This window comes from Schistocerca americana, chromosome 6, assembly GCF_021461395.2.
Source record: "Schistocerca americana isolate TAMUIC-IGC-003095 chromosome 6, iqSchAmer2.1, whole genome shotgun sequence".
In the NCBI taxonomy this organism is placed as follows: domain Eukaryota; kingdom Metazoa; phylum Arthropoda; class Insecta; order Orthoptera; family Acrididae; genus Schistocerca; species Schistocerca americana.
In genome coordinates, this window is record NC_060124.1 from 41,003,491 (window position 1) to 41,026,219 (window position 22,729).

Sequence of the window (22,729 nt, forward strand, 5' to 3'; positions counted from 1 at the left end):
GTTCATTTATATCCAATCCGGGTTGTTGTCACAAGTATCTGAAAATACTATGTATATCAATATTTTTTGGCTTTGTACATCAAATGCAATAACGTTTCAAAATGTTTACCAGACATCCAGAATGTCAGATCAAATTAACACTGAGAAACAGCTTCAAGATTTTATAAATTGTGACAAAATAAGTATCATCATCATCACCATCATCATCATCATTTAAGACTGATTATGCCTTTCAGCGTTCAGTCTGGAGCATAGTCCCCTTTATAAAATTCCTCCATGATCCCCTATTCCGTGCTAACATTGGTGCCTCTTCTGATGTTAAGCCTATTACTTCAAAATCATTCTTAACCGAATCCAGGTATCTTCTCCTTGGTCTACCCCGACTCCTCCTACCCTCTACTGCTGAACCCATGAGTCTCTTGGGTAACCATGCTTCTGCCATGCGTGTAACATGACCCCACCATCTAACCCTGTTCGCCCTGACTGCTACATCTATAGAGTTCATTGCCAGTTTTTCTTTGATTTCCTCATTGTGGACACCCTCCTGCCATTGTTCCAATCTACTAGTACCTGCAATAATCCTAGCTACTTTCATATCCGTAACCTCAACCTTGTTGATAAGGTAACCTGAATCCACCCAGCTTTCGCTCCCATACAACAAAGTTGGTCGAGAGATTGAACGGTGCACAGATAACTTAGTCTTGGTACTGACTTCCTTCTTTCAGAAGAGAGTAGATCGTAGCTGAGCACTCACTGCATTAGCTTTGCTACAACTCGCTTCCAGTTCTTTCACTATGTTGCCATCTTGTGAGAATATGCATCCTAAGTACTTGAAACTGTCCACCTGTTCTAACTTTGTTCCTCCTATTTGGCACTCAATCCGTTTATATCTCTTTCCCACTGACATTACTTTCATTTTGGAGATGCTAATCTTCATACCATAGTCCTTACATTTCTGATCTAGCTCTGAAATATTACTTTGCAAACTTTCAATCGAATCTGCCATCACAACTAAGTCATCCGCATATGCAAGACTGCTTATTTTGTGTTCACACATCTTAATCTCACCCAGCCAGTCTAGACAAAATAAGTATTATGTCAATAAAATTCCTGAAAGTGGCAAGATACACTTAAGCAAGTGAAAATGTAATTGTGCTATAGTTAGCAATCTTGCAGTAAGGAGATTCTGTAAAAAAAAATCCAGAACCTTGTCACATGGCATCTTATATTTCATTTCGTCAAAGTCCTCAGTCTGTCTATTAAAGTTGTCATTTCCTACCCCTCAATAACAAACTAGTCTCCAGATTGTGTCTTGCGAGATGTGAGTAGTGTAAAATAATAGCTTTTCAATGTGATTTGTGTGCTATGCATTGTCATAGTTGTTCAAAATAACTCTCAAGTTTAATTTCACATCAGCATTTCCTTCAATCAAAATGTATAAGAGTTCTACTTCATGCAATTCAAATGATTCATTAGTTCCGTTCTGTGTGATTGCACCGTATCATCATCATCATAAAACTAATCATCAAAACCATTAATAAATGAGGGTTGAATACCACCGGACCACCTCAGCAGCATTGCATATCATATAACCTAAACCTATCATCATCATAATCATCATCCTCATCCAAATACCCCTACGAAAATGCAAGCCAAAACAAAACCATCTTTCATCAATAAACTGTAAACATCAATTCATGTGAATCAGAAACAGGAATGAGTCTGCAACCTCAAATCCTTAATATAAATGCAAATCACATCACTTACCTTATTTCAAGACAATCCTCAACAATTCATAGCAATTTCAACATCTCTCTCGTGTGTACATAACTGAGTGAAACGTGTATATAGTATATCATGGTGATAATCCCTTCTTAACAGCATAAATCACTTCAACCCTTTCATAAATCATAACGTCTTTCAACATCTCATGTGGTCTTATATATAGTAACACATTAATACAGTTGTCAATCGTATAATGGTATGAGAAGCAGAACATAGTAATTCCTTCCTTGTGGATAACCTATATAAGATAAAAACAGTGAAAAGATGTATATAGTTCTTCTTAACTGCACAAATGTACCATAAAATCTGTAAGTATGTATTAATAAGCTTAGTGTATCTTCACACAATTTACCTTCCATTTCTGGATAAGCTGATATAAATACAGTATGGTCTGTTGTCTGTAAAGATGTGTAACTGTTCCTCACTAGAAAATACATATTGGTTTTTTCTGGAAAATCATAGGCCTCACATATCAGTAATAGTCACAATTGGTAGGATGTAAATGTCAAATTATCAATACATCTGATGATGCAGATTACTCAATCAAAACAAAATGTATCTTATACTACAAATTAAATCACATGAAAATATGTTACATAACAAATATAAGCAAACATAGGTACAAAAAATTAACATATGTATTGTCGGAAGTTTGTGTGTCAGAAAGGTATTGTAGAATGTGGCATCAGTGTTTTTGAGAAGAAAATGTCACATTAGCTGAGGCACCTTGCATAAGCCACACGCATAGTACTCGAAGATTGTGTACCCCCCTGAGGGATTGCAATTATTGCACACAAGGTTTCAACTGAGTGACATTTCTTAAACCAAATGGCTTTTTTGATTTGGGACAGATAAGTCGGTAGGCGTTTGGATGTCATTTTTCATAAACTTCAAATGGACCAATGTAAATATCGAAAAATTTCTTGATCTCTCTATTGATTGCCTTGGATTTCTCATAACTTTTGGTTAAGACTAGATCACCTACATTGTACTGTGTAAACTTTCCTTTTGAATCATGTTTAAGCTTTCTCTTGGCACAGTGTGTTTCAATATTTTTCTTTACTATTTCCATTCTCTCGTCCGGTGTTAACTCATTACAGACAGGAAAATTGATCAATTCATACAAGATGTTTGGTGGGTGTTTGTTAAAATGGACTTCATAAGGCGTAAAACCAGTTGTTGTATGTTGTAAGGTGTTCAAAACATCTTCAAAATCACATATGTAACTTGACCAATTTGTATGATCTTTAAAGCAGTAAGTTCTACAAAGCCTGCCTATTTCACGCATATTGCGCTCAGTTGGGTTGCAAGACAGAGAATGTACGGAAATAAGAACATGCTTAATGTCTTCATCTTTCATGAAATCTTTCCAAACGTTAGATGTAAATTGGCTCCCATTGTCTGAAAGTATGGCTTTTGGTTTTCCAATCTGTGTGAAGTAGTCATTACAGAAACAGTTTAAAATTTTCCTGCTTGTTGCCTTCTTTAGTGGATACAATTTTACTAGTTTAGTGAATAAGTCAACAACTACAAACAAATATGTATAACCCTCTTTAGTTCTCGGCAATTGACCAAACAAATCAATTCCTATCAGTTCCAATTTGCCTTTTGGCACTTTGTAAATATCCTTGGTGTTTCTGATTTGTGACTTTTACTCTTTGACACCGATCACATTTTTGTATAACCTGTCTTACTCTTCTAAACATATTATTAAAATAGACATTTTCCTTAAGTTTGTCAGTGCATTTCATGATTCCACAGTGTCCATAGCTCTCATGTGTGTACTTAATTAAAACATCAACACATTGTATAGGCCAACAAACCTTCCAGATGTCAGAGTCCGTGTTATGTCTCCTGAATAAAATACCTTTAAAGTTCTGATAATACATCCCAACCTTTTCATAACCCTTTTTACCAATAAGGCTTTTCACAAGTTTCAAATCATCATCCTGGTTCTGGTATCTCCTAAGCTGACTGCAAATGTTAGTAATTTCCTTTTCACCCTTAATCCCTCTCATGTACATTATTTTAAACACTTTGTTATCCAATAGTTCTTCTTCCTGACCCCCCCCCCCCCACAGGTAATCTAGACAAAGCATCAGAAATTATATTCTGATCCCCTCTTATATACTGAATGCTATAATCAAATTGTTGCAAACATACGGCCCACCTGGTTAATCTACTGTTGAAAAGTTTACGGTCTTGAATATAACATAGAGCTTTGTGATCCATGAAAACTATGACTTTATGGCCTGTTAGATAGTTCCTGTATTTAGTGAAACCCCATACAATAGCAAGTAGTTCCTTCTCAGTCACCGTGTAATTACGTTCATGTTTCTGCAGACCTCGGCTGGCAAAACTGATTGAAAGATGTTCTATTCTTCCATCAATTTCCTTCTGTTGAAACGAATGTACACCCAATCTGTAATCTGAACTATCTGTCATTAGGCAAAATGGTAGTGAAAGGTCAGGTCTGTGGAGCAATTGACTGTTATTTAGTTGTTGTTTGATCTCATCGAATGCTGCTTGACACTGATCTATCCATTCCGATATGGTGTTCTTTTTTAATAGCTCTCTCAAACACGGTGCATTTAAAGCTTGGGTGCTGACATACTTACGATAAAAATTACATAGACCATAAAATGACCTCAGCTGTTTCTTGTTCTTTGGACATGGAAACTGGACAATTGCAGAAATTTTATCACTGTCAGGTAGAATGCCTTCTCTGTTAATTATATGGCCTAAAAACTTCAAGCCTGATACTCCAAATTTGCATTTACTTAATTTAAGTGTCATACTGCCTTGCCTGAACTTATTGGCTAATTTGTACAAAGTATCAAGGTGTTCCTCCCAAGTTTTGCTGGTTATTAATATATCATCCGCGTAAATAATTAGTTTAGATAGTAGTTCACTTCCAATCACATGATCCAAAGCTCGAATAAACTCGGCTACAGACACATTCAGCACAAACGGAACAACACAATAATGAAAACATTTACAATTATATAAGAAGGCTGTGTACTGCCTAGAGTCCTGTGCTAATGTGATTTGATGAAAACCTGAGGTCAAATCCAGACTAGAAAAATATTTTGTGTCATTGAATTTGTACAGGAGTTCCTCCATGGATTCAGGATGATCTGTTTCTCTTTCTATAAACTTATTCAGGTGACGTGAATCCAATACCAGCCTAACACCACCATCCTTTTTTGAAATACAGACCATCGGGCTGTTATATGGACTGTGACTTCTCTCTATTATTCTCCATTTTTTGCATTTTCTGGAGTTCCCTCTCCGCTTCTTTCCTTTTACAGATGGGTACCCCATAAGGCTTAATGAAAAAGGGTTTGTGTGGCCTTAACTTCAAATGACATTCATAATCTTTGACCCTACCAGGTTGATCACAAAAATGTTACAGTTTTCCCAGAGAAAATTTTCTAATTCCTGCTTTTCAGACTCAGTCAAGTCATTTGCTTCTTTTAGCTTTTCTGATATGGTTAGGGAGTAACTATCATCAACGAAATTCTGGTTATTGTGATCCCTATTTTCCTCTTCCTCCATTTAACGGCTACACTCTGGATAAACTATTTCCCTAATATGGTTACTACTGCTTGTACTTGAATTTAACTGGATCACTACTTTTCCTTGAATACTGGTCTTTGGTTCAGTGAACAGTAATTCTGAATTTTGCCAATCAAAACTCACCTTTGCTTTAACTATCCAGTCCATCCCCAAAATCATTTGCTCATTGAGGTCTGGAATAACTAAACAACCATGTTCAAAATTAATGTTGCCAACAGAAAATGTAATTAAAGCTTGTTTATTTATTAACTTATTAAACTTGCCAGTGGCACCTTTAATCAGTACACCTGTGATTGGAAATTTGATGTAACTTTCCGTGTCTTTTATCCTGTTCCTCAACTTGTCTGAGATACTACTAATGGAACTGCCAGTGTCAATCAAACAAAGTCCTGACCAATTGTTAATGCTTATTTCTACGTAAGGGCTACCTAAGGTAATATTTGGGTCACTATTCACATTCTCTGCCAACAAGTCACTTTCTAATTCAGTTGTATCAATGTTGTCACATACTTCTTCACTACAGGTTTCAATGTCAGAACCAACACAAGATTGAGTGTCACTATGACTGGAATTAAATACACATGAGACAGGTACCTTTCTTTCATTATACTTAAAATTATCTTTCATGGATGGCTCTGATTTGATGACTTCACTTTCCTTATTATTTTCTAAACAAACTTCACTTTCACTGATAATAGATTCCAAAATCTTCTCACCTATCAAATTAGCTTGTTCCTTCTTTTTAGTAGATTTACTTAAGATTTCTTTTATACAATTTGGTACCAATACATTGTTTGCACTCTTAATATCTTCACGTGAACCAACTTCGCATTCAGAGTTACTTTCAGCTGCAACACCATTATCAATAACTTCAACATAAATAATGCCATCTAATTCCTCTTGTGTACATATTTCATCAAATACATCATCCTTCACAACACTATCTTTATCAAAATCATCATCAAAATAATCTGTGGGTGATGCCTCTGCATGCACATCTGCCTTAACTACTAAGTGTTCAACATCTGAAGTTACACTACTGTAATCGCTACCTGTTTCATTATCTAAGTCCGGTGTTATTTCCTCATTTTGGCTACCAATTTCTACTAATATAGATACCTCATTATCCTTACCTTCATCAGAAAACAAGCTAGTGATACCATACATATCATAAGTTCTGTCTACATCAGGTGTTAATGTGTCATCAATTAATGCTAAGTCATGTTCATTAAGTTCAAACTGTGGTCCTGCTTGTGTATGTGCATTATTCAATTCACTCAACATGTGATCCCAAAAGTTTTGCTTATAACTAGTATTATCTAAGTAGTAGTCCCTATTTACATTACATTTATGATTGCTTTTACGTTTCCGTCTCTTTAACCTCCTATTTGCCTGGTTTGTGCCATAACTATTCACCTCAAATTGACAGGCTCCCAACAAGGTGGTTACCTTTTTCCCTGGTTGGAATTGCTGTTGTGAAACTGGTTACTGTTTCTCTGTTCTTGATGGTTTTCCTGTTTGTTGTAACTGCTGTTTTGGTTACCACGCCAGTTATTATTTCTGTGTCCATTATATTGTTGTGACCCCCCATTCCTATTGTGAGTGTTTCTGAGGTTTTGATTTTACTGTCTGTCATCATTCTGCCATGCACGGTCAAGTTTGTCTACATAACGCAAAAATTCGTCAACACTGTCACCTGGTCCATATACAAGTCCCCACTGAAAACATTGAGGTAGGCGCCGTTCCAGTGTGTCAATCTGTATCAGTTCGTCCAAAGGTTTGCTCAAATGTGACAATGTCTTTAATTGTTTTTCACAAAATTCTCACATGCTAACTGCAAGACCTGTGTGATATTTGCTACCGTTAAGAAATTCAGATTTTATTCTTGCTTGTTTGTTTTCCGACCAAAACTTTGCCAAGAATTGGTGTTCAAAATCAGCAAAAGACATAGTATTTGTATTAATGTTTTGGTTCGCCCATGTAAGAGCTTCACCATCCAAAAAATGTTTCGCAAATTTAACTTTAGCAGACTCTGGCATGTTAGGTTGGAAACTGTCTTTGCACTGATGCACAAAGTCAACTGGATGCAATTTTGCATCACCTGGGTAACATTTTAAACTATCATTGTTACAACTATGCACGAATATCTGGTTTGAATCAAAATTGGACATTATATTATTTTGCAATTTTGAAACTTCAGAGCTGACTGTTTGCAGTTCTATTGTTACACTTTGTACTTTCTTGTCAATACGAGATATCTTATCAGAAACTACTTCAGAATTTAATTTCAATCTTTCCCCTACCAATTCTTTTTCTGAAACAATGAGTTCCTGCAACATATTTAACTCGCCTTTTCGGTTCACTAAGTCATTTAAAATGACTACTTCCGTGTTTTTGACACGTTCGTTAATTAATTCAATGCTTTTGTTTGTTTATTTAAATTCAGAGATCTTGTGAAAGCCTCCAAACAGTCAACTTTAGTTTCTACCCTTTCTATGTCACATGCAACAATTTGTACTTTGTTATTTGTTGCATTGATTTCTTCTCTCAATGATTTTAAATTTTGGTCCAGCTTTTCTGTGACCTCTTTAATGTTGCTACCTAATTGGTTATTTTGAGTTACCAATTGTTCTAGTTTATTATTCAACAATTGAGATATCTGATCAATTATATTCGGTTGCTGATTTGCTCCCGAAAAACCATGAGAAGGTGAACAACTACTGCTCGCGGAACTTGCTTCACTGTTTAAGTGTACATTTGGAGTTGAAACATGAAATTGATGGCCTGACCGCGTGGTCATGCCTATTTGATTGAACTGAGTTTCGCTCATTTTGATCAAAGTGGCTAGACACTAGACAAAACACTTTCCTGCCTATCAGGTGAAATTGTCACACGCACACAATGAAACAAAAACAGAAAATTGTAGGACGCAGTTAAAAGGGGTACTTATCTGATTCATTCGCGATGTCATTCCAGAATATCACTTTTGCTCCTGGTGACGTCAGTGGTGCAGTCTGCAATGTACAAGATTATGGTTCCTGCCTCTTGTACATGGAATTCTTGCGAATCGTCCTCTGCACAGTCTTCCACTTGATCCCAGCTCCTCCACCACATTGAGATGTTTATATTTTCCCACCTCCGCGTTGCAAATGTTTTGACTTTTGAGTGAAATGCCCAGTCGATGTGCTGTTGTCTTCACATCAGTTCTACCAATAGTGAGAGTGGTTTAGTTCTCGGGGTGTTGTAAAATTCCTGGATTCATCTCGTCGCTGTGCAGCCTATGAAAAGGATTGCAGAAGACTCCCAAATAAATTCCAAAGTACAGTGCAGTTTTAACACCAATATATTTCCAGGACTCTGGTGTCCGAGCCTGGTGAACTGTACCGGTTACATCACATGTACCCAAAGTTGACATCAAAGGACACAGAGTTCACAACAATCAACAAACGAGTGAGCCTACAATACATTTGCTCGTAACCCTAGCCAGAAAACGAGTGCCCCAAGGCGCCTGCGTGACCTCTATTTATACTTTTGTTAACAGTTACAGACAATGAAAATTACAATTTTATGTAAAATCACAATTAAAAGTTAAACCGAATATAAGATACACATTGCTAAAAATTTACAATCACAGTGCTGAACAAGGTGAACCTATTTTCAACTTAGTTATGAGTTAATATAACATTTTCTGACTAATTATGTTACAGGTAACAATTACATTTCTAAATTTATTTATAACAAATTAACTAGTGCCTGAATTTTAGTGCTAACATATATCGGAGATTAAATTAACGTGCTTTATTTATATGTTCTATTTAATTTGCTGTAGTAATTTTATACTAATAGGTTTACTGGTATATCCTGACCATGTGCTACATTTTGTTCAATTAGTTACAGTATTAATTTCACATTTATATTATGTTTCTCACATAAGAACAATGTTAATCAGCAAAGCATCATTTTCGAATTATATGTATACTGAAATAGTGGTTATTTTTGTATGTAATTTGGAAACAGGTCACTTTACATTGGGCAATCAGGACTGGTGTTTATCTTTAATGCTCTCCGATGGGTTCTGATAGGTAGCAATGAGATACAGTAATATTTCATATCCCATAACCAAATGCTATAAAACAAGAAAAATAATCAACAAATCACAATACTACATGTACTGACAACCACATAGAAATATTTATATCATCCTGTAGTATAACAAACCATAAATCTTACTTTAAAGTTTCTTCCCATTTGCCCCACATACTTCATTTCACAATCCTGAGACTTTATTTCAAAAACTCATGCTTTCCCTATCCAGTTCTCCCCTATGCCAATCTTACACTTCAGCCTCTGCCCACATTTGTTTTCCACCTGAATGTTGTTTTCACTATACTGGGGAATAATATCATAAATAGGCAAGGTTATTTAATGAGAAAGGAGTAAAATTGCACTCAGGATGGACAGCCTACTGGAGCAGAGGCTGAAGCATAAGATTGGCACAGGGAAGAAATGGATGAGAAATGCAAGAGTTTTGAAATAAAGTGACGGGATTGTGAAATGAAGTATGTTGGAGCAATTGGAAGAAACAGTAAAGTAAGATTTAAAGACCAGAGTAATAAAGAGAATGGCTTATCAGTGGTGGTGGAGCTCCTCAAGAATGAGCATTCATTGGGTAACATCACAGACAGCATGAGAGTATTGCACTTCGAGATTAAATGTAGGTTGCTGTCAAATTTAGAGGAAGTGGAGATTTTTTTCTTTGTGAAAGGAATGTATCAGTGTGTTAAATAAGAAGATAGAAGTGACTGAAGGGCATTTCTGGGTCCCCTTTAGCAATGTCCTCCTTGGGAAGTAGCCACTGTATTATTCAATTTAGCAGTATTAGGCGTGATGTTTACTGTTGGTCATTCTTTATGGATGCTCGTGTTGCAACATAGATGTAGTACTGGTTTTTAGAATTTACAGGGACTTGACATACAAAGTTCATAGATGTTATGATGGTAGCATCTCTGAGGACTGTAACATATGCACTGCAGGAAATTACTGTATTTGGTAGGTCAAAGTGACCACCTTTAGTTTACAGCTGTTCCTTGAGCATAATACTCCAACAAGAGATGTTCTAGGAAGTTTTATTTTTGAAAATATGTTTTTGCTGCTTTATTTTACTTGTGATGATGACTAATGGCATAAAAGCTTTATGGTATGTTATGCTACAGATTAGTATAAATATTTATGTGTGGATCTGTAGGTGTAGTAATGTGATTTATTTATTAGTTTCCTTTTTTTATAGCACTTGATAATGGGATAATGCAGTCCTGAAACATGCGGTAAAAATATCACACATTGACAACTGGTCCCATAACATTCTACATATTGATTCATGAGACAGTTGTACGATGGTTTCACAGCAGCTAATATGATGCATGTGTCTAATGTTAACAATCAGCTTCCTCTGGTCCTTTTCCTCGTCACTATTTGTAATCCAATTTAACAATAAAACTAAATTTGGAATAAAAAAAATATTTAATATACCATGCAAAATTCAATTCTTGTCCCACTATTTTTCTTGACCTGATTAAATTATTTACCAAAGATGTTGGTGAACTGCAAAACTGTTATATTTGCTGATGATAAAAATATACTGATAACAACATCCATGTCTGATACAACCTGCAGACTATTGTCCAATTCGTGATGGTAATTGACACAGGCCAAAGCACAGATAGGGATTGCAGCATTGCTGGTTCCAAGTGACAGTTGCAGTAAACTCACAGAGAGGCCTTTCTTTTTTTTTAAATTTTTTTTTGACCATGTATCCTGTAAATTATGTGTGTCACCTGCTTGTGTAGAATATGTCACTTACCTCCATCATTAGCCATGACATCTCACAATAGACGGAATAAAAATTCAATAAATAACTCCCTATAATAACATTTGATGCATGCACTGGCTACAATGCTCCATGCTGAGCATGCAGAACACTACTGAATGCCATTGTCTGCTGGAGAACATGTGATGTTGGGTTCGCAGAATGATCCTAAACTTGACTGCTGTTGTTTGTGAATCCAACTACAGTGGAATAGGTTTACAACTGGTTCACAGGAAATAGCTTTCCTTTTATCTTCCAAAGACTTGCAGTATACAGTTGCAAGCAAATAAAAATGATGTAGAGCGTCTATAAAAAGAGATCAATGGCCACACACTAAATGAAACAGTGTGTGTGGCATTCCTAAGTATACTAAATTGGCACCAGTACTTTTAAAAGGTAATCAAAAAGCTCAGTTCTGTCTGCTTTGGGCGTAGAAATGCCTCTCATTGTGTCACCTGCGGATGATGTGGGTAATTGAGCGTCTTGCAGAATTCCCTTTATGTGCTGATGTTTTCTTAAACTCGGGTCCCAAGACATTTTCTCCCCAGTACTGTTTGTGGTTAAAAGTGCTTTTCATATAGAATTTGCTTCCATGTCTACACTTCAGAAGTGATCTTTGCAATATGATGGGAAAACATAATACCAGGCTGCTGGTAGACATCAGACAGCAAGTTAAAAACCTTAGATATTGAAAAACAACGCAAAAGAGTACCTTATTAGTCAGACCTATAATTCATCAGAATATTTGGACTCAGGGATGTAAATACTGATTGTCACTAAAGTTCACATTAAACAGGTTTGAACTTTTACAGGCAAGCTAATTATGAAACAATATTGGGTTGGTGCATGAGTTGGTATCATTTTTCCTTAGTGTAATAAACACAACAGATACACAAATTCACATTCACTATTTCCAACAGTCTGCCAGCACTGGGGTAACTTTATGATTCCATGACTGTAGAAATCATATGGTTTTGAGGTGAAGGACTTGTCCAGCCATGTTCAGAACATGTTTTCATCCTGAAAGGAAGTCCCTTGAAGGTTGTCTGATAGAGAGCAGAAAAGGCAGATTCTGAGGGCACAAGATCGAATGAATAAGGTGGGTGTGGAATGACTTCCCAACCCAACTCCTGTACAGCCCAACTTCTATATAGTGTTTTTTGTCAGTCTAGCAGAATGTGAGCAGACATTATTGTAGAGCAGCATCACATCATACAGTCTCTCTGGTCATTGTTCTTGGATTGTATCTGCAAGACATCTCAGTTATTGATAATAAATGTCAGCAGTGGTGGTTACATCTCATAGGAGCAATTCGTAGTACAGTATGCAGTCGTTGTTCCACCAGACGCATAACATTATCTTTTGTGGATGTGTTGATGTCTTCGGGAGTTGTTGCTTTGTTTGGGCTCAATCATTCCTTTCTTTTCCTTATGTTAGCATAAAGACACCATTTCTCATCACCAGGAATGGTACAGGATAGGAATGGCCGATGTTGTTGATGAGCCAAATGATGGTGAGCAAGCAGAGATGCACATATGGCCACATGCTGATTTTTGTGATTTTGGCTTAGACTCTAAGCCAAAATGCATGCAGCAGCACCCATGCATACAGCACCCATACAGCCAATTTTTGAACCTTCCCCATTGCATGCAAATTGTGCACAATTATGGAGTGATCACAGTTCATCACATTTGGTAGTTCTCAGTACAATGACATAGATCATTGTGGATTGATGCATTTAAATGATCTTCATCATATCCAGAAGGGCTTCCTGAACATGGAGAGCAATGTCGAAATGCTTGTCCTGAAATTGAGAAACCATTTTCTTGCCACACTCTGTCCAGTGGCATTTTCCCATACATGTTGCAAATGTTTCTGGCTGCCTCTGCTGATGTCAACCCTCTATTGAACTCAAACAGAAGAATATGTTGGAAATGTTCTGATTTGTCAACTTGGCACTCCATTTTCTAGCATCCACAACTCCACTCATTGTCTCCACATGACAAAATGACAATGTGTAAACTCAAATAGCAACAGTGAACTGCAAATAAAAAATGACAATCAATAAAAAAAAACCAATAGCAATTGGAATACCAACATGGAAAACAAAACCACCACGAACTTATACATCAATCTAATATATGAAAACTGCAAATGAGTAGTGTTAGAGAAAGAGCAGTAGTCTCATATTATTATTTTTTTCCAAAGCCCCTGCTTTTACACTAATGTATATAACCTCCTGATTTATAGCACATAATAAAATTCTAGACATTCCCTCTATTATTAACTATATGGTTGGATTGTCACTAATTGTAACTGATTGTAATTGTTGTTTTAGGTACATGGTTATGGCTCTTGGTGTAAACATGCTGTTAAAAATCACTCAAGATGATGTTGTATATGATCCACTACCATTGTACCATACGGCTGGCGGAGCAATTGGCATTGGTCAAGCACTTCTATTTGGTATCACTGTTACTATCAGGCGGAAATTTTCTGCTTCCAATTATTGGACTGACTGTATCCAGAACAACTGCACGGTAAATAAAAACAAAGTGCTTGGCTTCAATTATGGAATTAATAAACAGAAATTTATTTTGGCTGTGAATACATGTAATACCTCAACCTCTTTAATCAAGTATAAGAACTCTCACTAATGCTGTACTGTAAGCTAAAACACAGCAGACTTAAAGGTATGCAGTTCATACTTGATTTTATAATGAAAACAACAACAATAATAACCTCTGCTTTTGATCTGTTCTTGAGAAATTCATCCGCAAGCTATGAAAAAGAGTAAGTGACAAAGGTGTTGTAAATTGAGTCAGCTTCAGTGATAGAAACATGAATGTGACTGCCTATTCATTTCAGATGACTTTGCAATTATTTCTGATCCACTAGATGCAGCTGAAACAAAACCAGTAACCTGAAGACATAAATAGGAAGTGCAGCACACCAGCTGTTCCTTGAGAAAATGGAGTTAATAACAAAATGTCAAGTCAGCACCCACAGTATGAGAGGTAGAAAAATGGCAAATGAAATGGACAGAGAAATTTAAATAGTTAGGAGAGAGGACTGACTCCAACACCTCAAAGAAAGAAGCCTTTATTTCTCAGATCAGGAAAATGAAAATGACATAACAACTAACCAGAAAGATCTAGAAGAAGAAATCAATAATCATTAATGCTGAGATACAGCATTACTGCACACTAACATGATCGGGGGCCTCAAGTGTTGTAGTATGCCTTACTAAAAATTGAAATAAGAGAAAGACAAACCTTGAGGAATAAAGATGCTGTAACTTGCCAAACGAAAGTGTTGGTACGTTGATAGAGACAATAAAAAACACACAAACATACACACAAATTTCAAGCTTTCACAACCCAAGGTTGCTTCATCAGAAAAGAGGGAAAGACGAAAGGATGTGGGTTTTAAGGGAGAGGGTAAGGAGTCATTCCAGTCCCGGGAGCGGAAAGACTTACCTTAGGGGGAAAAAAGGACAGGTATACACTCGCACACACACAGGCAGACATATGTAAATTCAAAGAGAGAGAGAGAGAGAGAGAAAGGTTGCTCACTGAGGTAGGAAGTGACCTGAAAGAAGTGGAGATAAAGCAGGAGGATATCCAGAAATATATTCACCTCAAGAAAGGAAAGTCAAAACAAAAACAGGCAAAACCTAAAGTGAGAAAGGAACAATATAGAAAATGAATCTCCAAGCACAATGCTTTATTCAAACAGCTAGCATATGGCCAAAAGTTTTTAGACAAATTACAGATTCCTTTTTCATGAATATGTCATGAACTTAAGCTTACTTTTAGATTAAGGTGGAAGTGAACTGAGAGAAAGTATTTATGTGGAGGAACTTTTTTATATTTATTTTCCCTATTTATGTTATATTTGTATTAGAACTTAGAAAGAGACATATCACTTAATATTCAGTTGGTTACGCACTTTTTTAGTGTCTGCATAAAATAAAGTAGGCTGTTCCTCAAGATTCTAAAAAGGATTACCAATAAGTAGTTTTTTTATGGGAAAGTTCCAGCTTCAGTGTTGGAACACTTAAACTGACACTGAGCTATGCATTTGATAAAGTGAACCGTTCCCACAAAGCACTCTCTTCTGGCTATTAATATTATATTCCACTTGGTTCTTGTGTTATGATGATGTAGACTGAGTTTGACTCTAGTTTCCTGACCAACAAAACTAGTCTTAATGCATACATATTACTTACAGTTAAAATTGTAAAATAAATTTCAGCAAAATTCTTGAAGTACAGCCCAACAGATGATTCTAACACTGCTGTTGTATAACTCAAGTAACTTAATTAATTTACCTTGGCTTGCTGACCTCCTTATTTTAAATGCATAAAGTTTGAGGTAAATAGCGAATTACACACAAAGTTTAGTGCTGTTGTGTCTTTACTGCAAATAACCAGTATTTATTGCAAATATGATCTTGGACAGTTCTTTTGACCAAGGAATCTACTTGAAGATCTCATTTTAGGTTACCTTGATTGATTATTCTCAGAAATTTTACACTTGGTTCCCTTTTTACAATTGTATTTCCTATGTGTTGTTCCACACCAGTATCATTTCTCCTTTTTTTAAATTCCATCATTGATGTTTTGCAGATGCTGACACTAAGATGGGTTTTATTGAAATATTGCACTATTTCATTTACATTGTTGTTGCAGCAGATCTTAATTCATCATAGGCTTTGTGTTTGCAGGCAACAGATGAATCAAAATGAACTACTTTAGATTTAAGAGAACTTTCTTTAATATAATTTCTATACAGAAGGAACAAGAGTAGAACCTGTACAGAAACTCAAGGCACACCATATCTAATGTTAGTTTTCAGACCTTCAAGGTTTGTGTGAAAAGTAATGTCACTAAGTTCATAAAATGTAATGTCACTAAGTTCATAGAAACTAATTTATTGATCCATCTGGAACAATGCATCAAAATTCTACAACATATGATCCTCATACAGCAGTACATTCTTGCCAATAAGATTTCCAGGTGCTGTATGCACCCTGGAAGGCCTGTATTGGAATGCCATTTAGGGCAGGCATAACTGTAGTTTTCACATTGCCAATGGTCATGAAACGGTGTCCTTTGAAGGGTGTCTTGAGCTCAAGAAACAAACGAAAGTCTGCTGGAGTGAGGTTGGGACTGTAGTGGGGTTGGTACAGACCAGATAATCCCTCACAAAGAAGGCAGTGTGGCTGGGTGCATAGTTTTGGTGGAACTTCTGTGAACGAATGATGATGAGTGCTCTGATGTAGACAACCCACCCTTCCCCATCCCCGGCCTTTTGGGGACTTCTATGAAAAAGACTTACAAACTCTTTCTGGACGATACCACTTCACTTTGGACCTGTTCCTGCATGCTTTCCCGGGGCATGCTGACTGTGAGGTGTGCCACTCAGAGCTCTGTCTCTTGTCTCAGGGTCATATTTGAAAACCCACATCTCGTTTCCATTACGGTGTTGCACCATAAATAATTCACTTGGCATGGCTGAGAGACATTGACACATCTTCCACGACTACTACAAGAGCCAGACAAACAAGTCAGGCTGGCTGAGCAACGTACACCAGGGCTGCCTGCCTATGCAGTGAGTACGAAGACCATGTCATCAAGGTGGTTACTTCACTCAGTCACCAAACAGGGTGACCAGAAGTGCAAAAGTATTAACATGGCAGAAAGATGGAGCTGTTATACTGCAGATGGATCAATTGCTTCACACTCAGGCCTTGGTTCTGTTGTGACTTGTCCAGAAGAAACCAGTGCTGTAGCTAAACAATGATGGGTTAAGTCCACATAAATATTCCTTTTTTAGAGGTATTGCAGCCTGCTGCCTACCAGATAATAGGAGGGACCTATGATGGGTTATTTGTTTGAAGAGAATGTCTGTCCACTGAGAAAAATTTTGAGCTTGGGGAAGAAATGGAAGTTCGTGGAAGTCAGATGGAGCCAAATCAGGCAAATAAGGTGGGTGTGGCAAAAGTTTGTATCTTATTCCATGTGTTTTTGCCATGGCGGTGACACTTGTCTATGGGCGTGCATTGTCTTGATGAAACCCGGACTTTTCTCACATGTCTGTTGCTGTAGTTGGTCCAGAAGGTTAGCATAGTATTGACCCATAATTGTTTGAGCAGTGGGCAGATAATTGTTTGATCAGTGGGCAGATAATCATGATATTTTTGTTTCTGGGCTGTAGTATTGGTCTCAAGTTTAATCTGTGGTCACAAACTGGTACAAAAGATCTTGTTGGTTGCTCTGAAAACAGGGTCAAACATTGTTTGGACATTTCCATTCTGAGAACATCAACAGCACACTAGACTGCAACAGCCATATAAGTCGGAAATCGCTGAGCATTGCGTGTCAGAACTCCACAGCATGGTTTATGACCAAACCAAAGTCCTGACACAGACTTCCAAATACTGGGACTGTGTCAGCAAAGAAGCCATAGAGTTTAGAGTAATGGAGCCACAACTAAATCATGACAGCGGTTACATCCTTAGCAAGGCGTGGGAACCCGCGATCACCCAGATTAAGAAGAAAAAGGATATTTCCCAGAGTTTACCGACTTTGGGCAAGGAGGGAAGAAAATGAGAGCGGTGCCGGCAGACCCTCTTGAACGAGAAGCCCTAGGACACAGCGCCCAGACGGCGGGAGAACGGACGCTGCACCTGGACTGAGCGCGGGGCGTGGACTGCACCGACTCATAGGAAGTGCCTGAGGGACGAGCGGGAGGGGGATTGTCCTATATATACATGGTGCCGGCCCACCGCCAGTCAGTACATCAGTGCACCTGATGATGGCAACGTGGTCGATTGCCGAAATATTGTGTCCTATGCACGCTCATACCAGGCTGTTCAAAAAATGGCTCTGAGCACGATGCGACTTAACTTCTGAGGTTATCAGTCGCCCAGAACTTAGAACTGATTAAAGCTAACTAACCTAAGGACATCACACACATCCATGCTTGAGGCAGGATTCGAACTTGCGACCGTAGTGGTCGCTCGGCTCCAGACTGTAGCGCCTAGAACCGCACGGCCACTCCGGCCGGCCAGGCTGTTCACCCGAGATTTATTTTGTCATAAAAGACACCTGGAGAATCACATCGCATCTCAAGCTGGAAACATCGCCCATGCTGTGGCTAAGCCATGTCTCCGCAATAGCCTTTCTTTCAGGAGTGCTAGTTCTGCAGGGTTTGCAGGAGAGCGTCTGTAAAGTTTGGAAGGTAGGAGACGAGATACTGGCGGAAGTAAAGCTGTGAGGATGGGGCGTGAGTCGTGCTTGGGTAGCTCAGTTGGTAGAGCACTTGCCCGCAAAAGGCAAAGGTCCCGAGTTCGAGTCTCGGTCCGTCACACAGTTTTAATCTGCTAGGAAGTTTCAGTCACATCACATACCTCTACGGGGAGGAGATGTATCGCAGCATGAAAAGGATCGACAAGCTGCATCATCGGAGAAGTTGTGTACTGAGTTCTTTTGTTTTTCTTATGAAATGCCGAGAAGAACGTATGGTACCCAATTTTTGCTAAGATCAAGCATCACATCGACTCAGCGGCTGCCAGAAGAATCAAGAAACGTGCCAACCTAGCTTTGGTACGAGAGAGAGTTCGTTTCACGCGGTGGCACTTGGACACTACCAACAAAGAACTCCTACAATTACATCTACAACTGGCCAACTGGTTCAACCCCTGGGTGTGGGATTGGGTTGATGGTGTCACATGGGCCACAGCAGATTCAACCCAGAGAAAGTCAGCCGAATGACAAGCATCCAAGTTTGAATGTATATTGGAGAAACAACCTTCTGATGGCAGCGGAGAGACCATCATCAATCTCACTAACAAGGGTCTGGATGATGATGCTATTTCGGTTCTTAAGAAAGGATTGAATTTCGCTCTGACTCCTAAAGATGTACCCATTGCTGACATCATTAGCACAGTGGAACAAACAGCTGCTAGACTTCCACCTGAAGCTGCTGAAGAAGTTCATCGCGAAACCTGCAGAGCTCTAACCAAAACAAAGCTGATGAAACCGAACATTTCCTACAGGGAGAGGGCCGCCATACGGGAGCTAAGAGAAGATCTGGACATAGTAATATTACCTGCAGACAAGGGCAACGCAACAGTGATCCTATCCTGACAGGATTATGCTGAGAAGATGCGAGGCCTACTTGGTGACAGCGCGTACCGCAAGATTGACACCGATCCTACCAAGAGGGTCAAGAGGAAGACTCTGGCGCTTCTCAAGGATTCTGGCTTTCCTGACGAGATAACCAACAAGCTAAGCTCGAGGGCTGCTGTTCCTCCTAGACTTTATGGACTGCCGAAGGTGCACAAGGAATCGATTCCGTTCGTCCCATTGTCAGCAATATTGGTGCCCCAACATATCTTCTCGCCAAGCACCTCAAACAACTGCTTAGCCCTTACGTTGGGAGATGTACACACCACATCCGTAACTCCGTGGATTTCCTGGGACGCATCAACAACCTTACGCGTAAGGAATCTGACATACTGGTGAGCTTCGACGTGGTATCTCTATTCACTAAAGTTCCGTTACAAGAATCCTTGGAACTCATCAGCCAGAAATTTGACGAAGAGCCCACCAACCTTTTCAAACATGTTCTGACATCAACTTACTTCTTATTTGATGGTGAATACTATGAGCAGACAGAAGGAGTAGCCATGGGGAGTCCACTCTCACCCGTTGTTGCAAATATGTACATGGAACATTCGAGGAGGAAGCTCTTGAATCAGCACATCTAAAACCCATCTGTTTCTTTAGATATATGGATGATACCTTCATTATCTGGCCACATGGAAGAGATAAACTGGCAGGATTCCTCACACATCTCAACTCCAGACATGAGAATATTAAGTTCACCATGGAGATCCAAGTGGATGGGATGCTCCCTTTCCTAGATATTTGATTGGAAGACAAGCAGACAGCACTTTGGGCCACAGCGTGTATAGGAGGAAGACGCACACTGATTTGTACCTACGTGCGGATAGCTGCCACCACCTGGCACAAAAGAATGGTGTGCTCAAAACTCTTGTACACAGAGCTCACACCATCTCCGACAGGGACAGCCTCCAACAAGAATTGGACCATCTGAAGACCTTGTTTCGGAGGAACGGTTACAAGGAAGGGCAAATTCTGAAGGCTCTACATCCCACACCTGCAGCACCGCCGGAAACTGAGGATGAACATCAGGAGGAGGCGGCCTTGGCTATTATTCCATTTTGTGGGGCCTTATGCAGAAAAATTGGACGCATTATACGTAAATACCAAGTGAAAACCATCTTCCGTCCTTCAAGCAAAACCAAGAGCCTTCTTGGTCTACATAAATCAGGGGTTTATCAGATACTGTATTTACTCGAATCCAAGCTGAACTTTTTTTCTGGTTTTTGTAATAAAAAAAAACCGCCTGCGGCTTAGAATCGAGTGCAAAGCAAGCGGAAATTCTGAAAAATATTGGTAGGTGCCACCACAAATAACTTCTGCCATCGAATATATGTAGCACTACACAGGCATGCTTTGTAGGCACAAAGATAAACACTGACACCAAAACCTCTGCGTCAGTAAAAAAAAAACAATGTACTACAAAAATCCGACTGGCAAGACTGTTTGGGATGTTTGTCAATATGGCCAACTCTACGTTCTGATTTTTTTCCTACCTGTGAGAAGAGATGGTTGCTAATAGGAACCTGATGAAATGTGAATCACATGCAGTATTCTCTTCACCATAAGAATAATATGAATGTAAACATTTTGCCATGTATTCTTTTGTGTTCGCTGCTATCTCATTTAAATGCTGTCTGCCTAATAAACTACGAAACTAGAGTGAGACAACAGCAAACACGGAAGAATATACATATCGTGTCATGTATTATCGTGTCGTGTATTATTCTTATGCCGAATAGTGATACAGTCAGAAATGAAGCGCGGCAACTGACTAGATTTTTAAATCTAAGATGACTCTAATTTCTGTGCAGAATTTGATGTACTAAAGAAGCGGCCGCAAAGATTTTCAAACGGAGAAAAATTTTCGCCTAGCTCTCGTTCAGAACATGTTCTATCATACACAGTGTATTATTTGGTTCTTGTTGATCATTATCAAAGAAAGCAGCAGTGTAAATAACAACAAGTAGTTGTCTCTTGCCATTGTTTTGCTAATGAGACGATTCCTCTCTTTTTTTTTAAATTGTAAGCGGCGGTAGCGCACACAAAAGCAAGCCATGCCGCGAGCGGCGACAGGCCGTAAACAGGCACTATCAGAATGCGACAAACAATGCATGACACAGTACAGTAATGCATTATTTTCAGCTTAGAGTGACGTAAACGCCTATAACAAAGAAAACGGCACTTATCAGATCAAAGCAAAATAAGCAATCGATTCAAACCAGACGAAGCACGTGAAAAAGAAAGGGTACCCGTATAAATACCAACAGAGTGCCTGACGCATAGCAATGGCTACCTGGTAAAGCTTAACAGCTAAGCTTATGACTCTAACCAAACTACTGTAGCTGTATTGTCATTCATTCAACCTAATTGTGTTTCACATTATAATGGACCAACTTTGTTTCGATTTGGAGGTGCGGCCTAAAACTTTTCTCTCCCCTTGAATTTAGAGTCTCAAATTTCACGTGCCGCTTAGATTCGGGAAATTTTTTTTTCCCTTTATTTCGAGTCTCATTTTTCAGGTGCAGCTTAGATTCGAGTAAATACGGTACCTTGCCAATGCGGAAGTGTATACATAGGTCTGACCATTCGTACCATTTCGGACCGATACCGAGAACATCAACAGCGCACTTGACTGCAACAGCCCAGTAAGTCGGCAATCGCTGAGCATTGCCTGTTGGAACTCCACAGCATGCATTATGACCAAACCAAAGTACTGACACAGACTTCCAAATAACGGGATTGTCGTCAAAGAAGTCATAGAGATTAGAGTAAGGGAGCCACAACTAAATCGTGACAGCGGTTACATCCTTAGCAAGGTGTGGGAACCCGCGATCGCCCAGAGTAAGAAGAAAAAGGATATTTCCCAGAGTGTACCGACTTCGGGGAAGGAGGGAAGAAAATGAGAGCGGTGCCGGCAGACCCTCCTGAACAAAAAGACCTAGGACGCAGCACGCAGACGGGGGGAGAACGGACGCTGTACCTAGACTGTGCGCGGGGCGAGGTCTGCACCGACTCATAGGAAGCACCTGAGGGAGGAGGGGGATTGTCCTATATATACCTGGGGCCGGCCCACCACCGGTCAGTACATCAGCGCACCTGATGATGGCAACGTGGTTGATTGCTGAAATATTGTGTCCTATGCACACTCATACCAGGCTGTTCACCCGAGATTTATTTCGACATAAAATACACCTGGAAAAATTGAAGAATCACACCCTTATATCAGTCTATGAATCTGCATGGTTCTACAAGTCTCTTTCTCTGCTCTTAGCTGTATTTAGCTCGGAACTGCTGTTCTTGCC

The 22,729-nt window shown here is 38.9% G+C and overlaps 1 protein-coding gene across 1 annotated transcript in view; it reads left to right on the top strand.

Moving 5' to 3' along the window:
- The window catches only part of LOC124619213 (long-chain fatty acid transport protein 1-like), a 330,911-nt gene that overhangs the window by 262,289 nt on the left and 45,893 nt on the right, over positions 1-22,729 (top strand). The window contains exon 5 of the mRNA XM_047145433.1: positions 13,569-13,770. Coding sequence (XP_047001389.1) covers positions 13,569-13,770 — 202 coding nt within the window. The remainder of the gene's footprint in view (positions 1-13,568; positions 13,771-22,729) is intronic.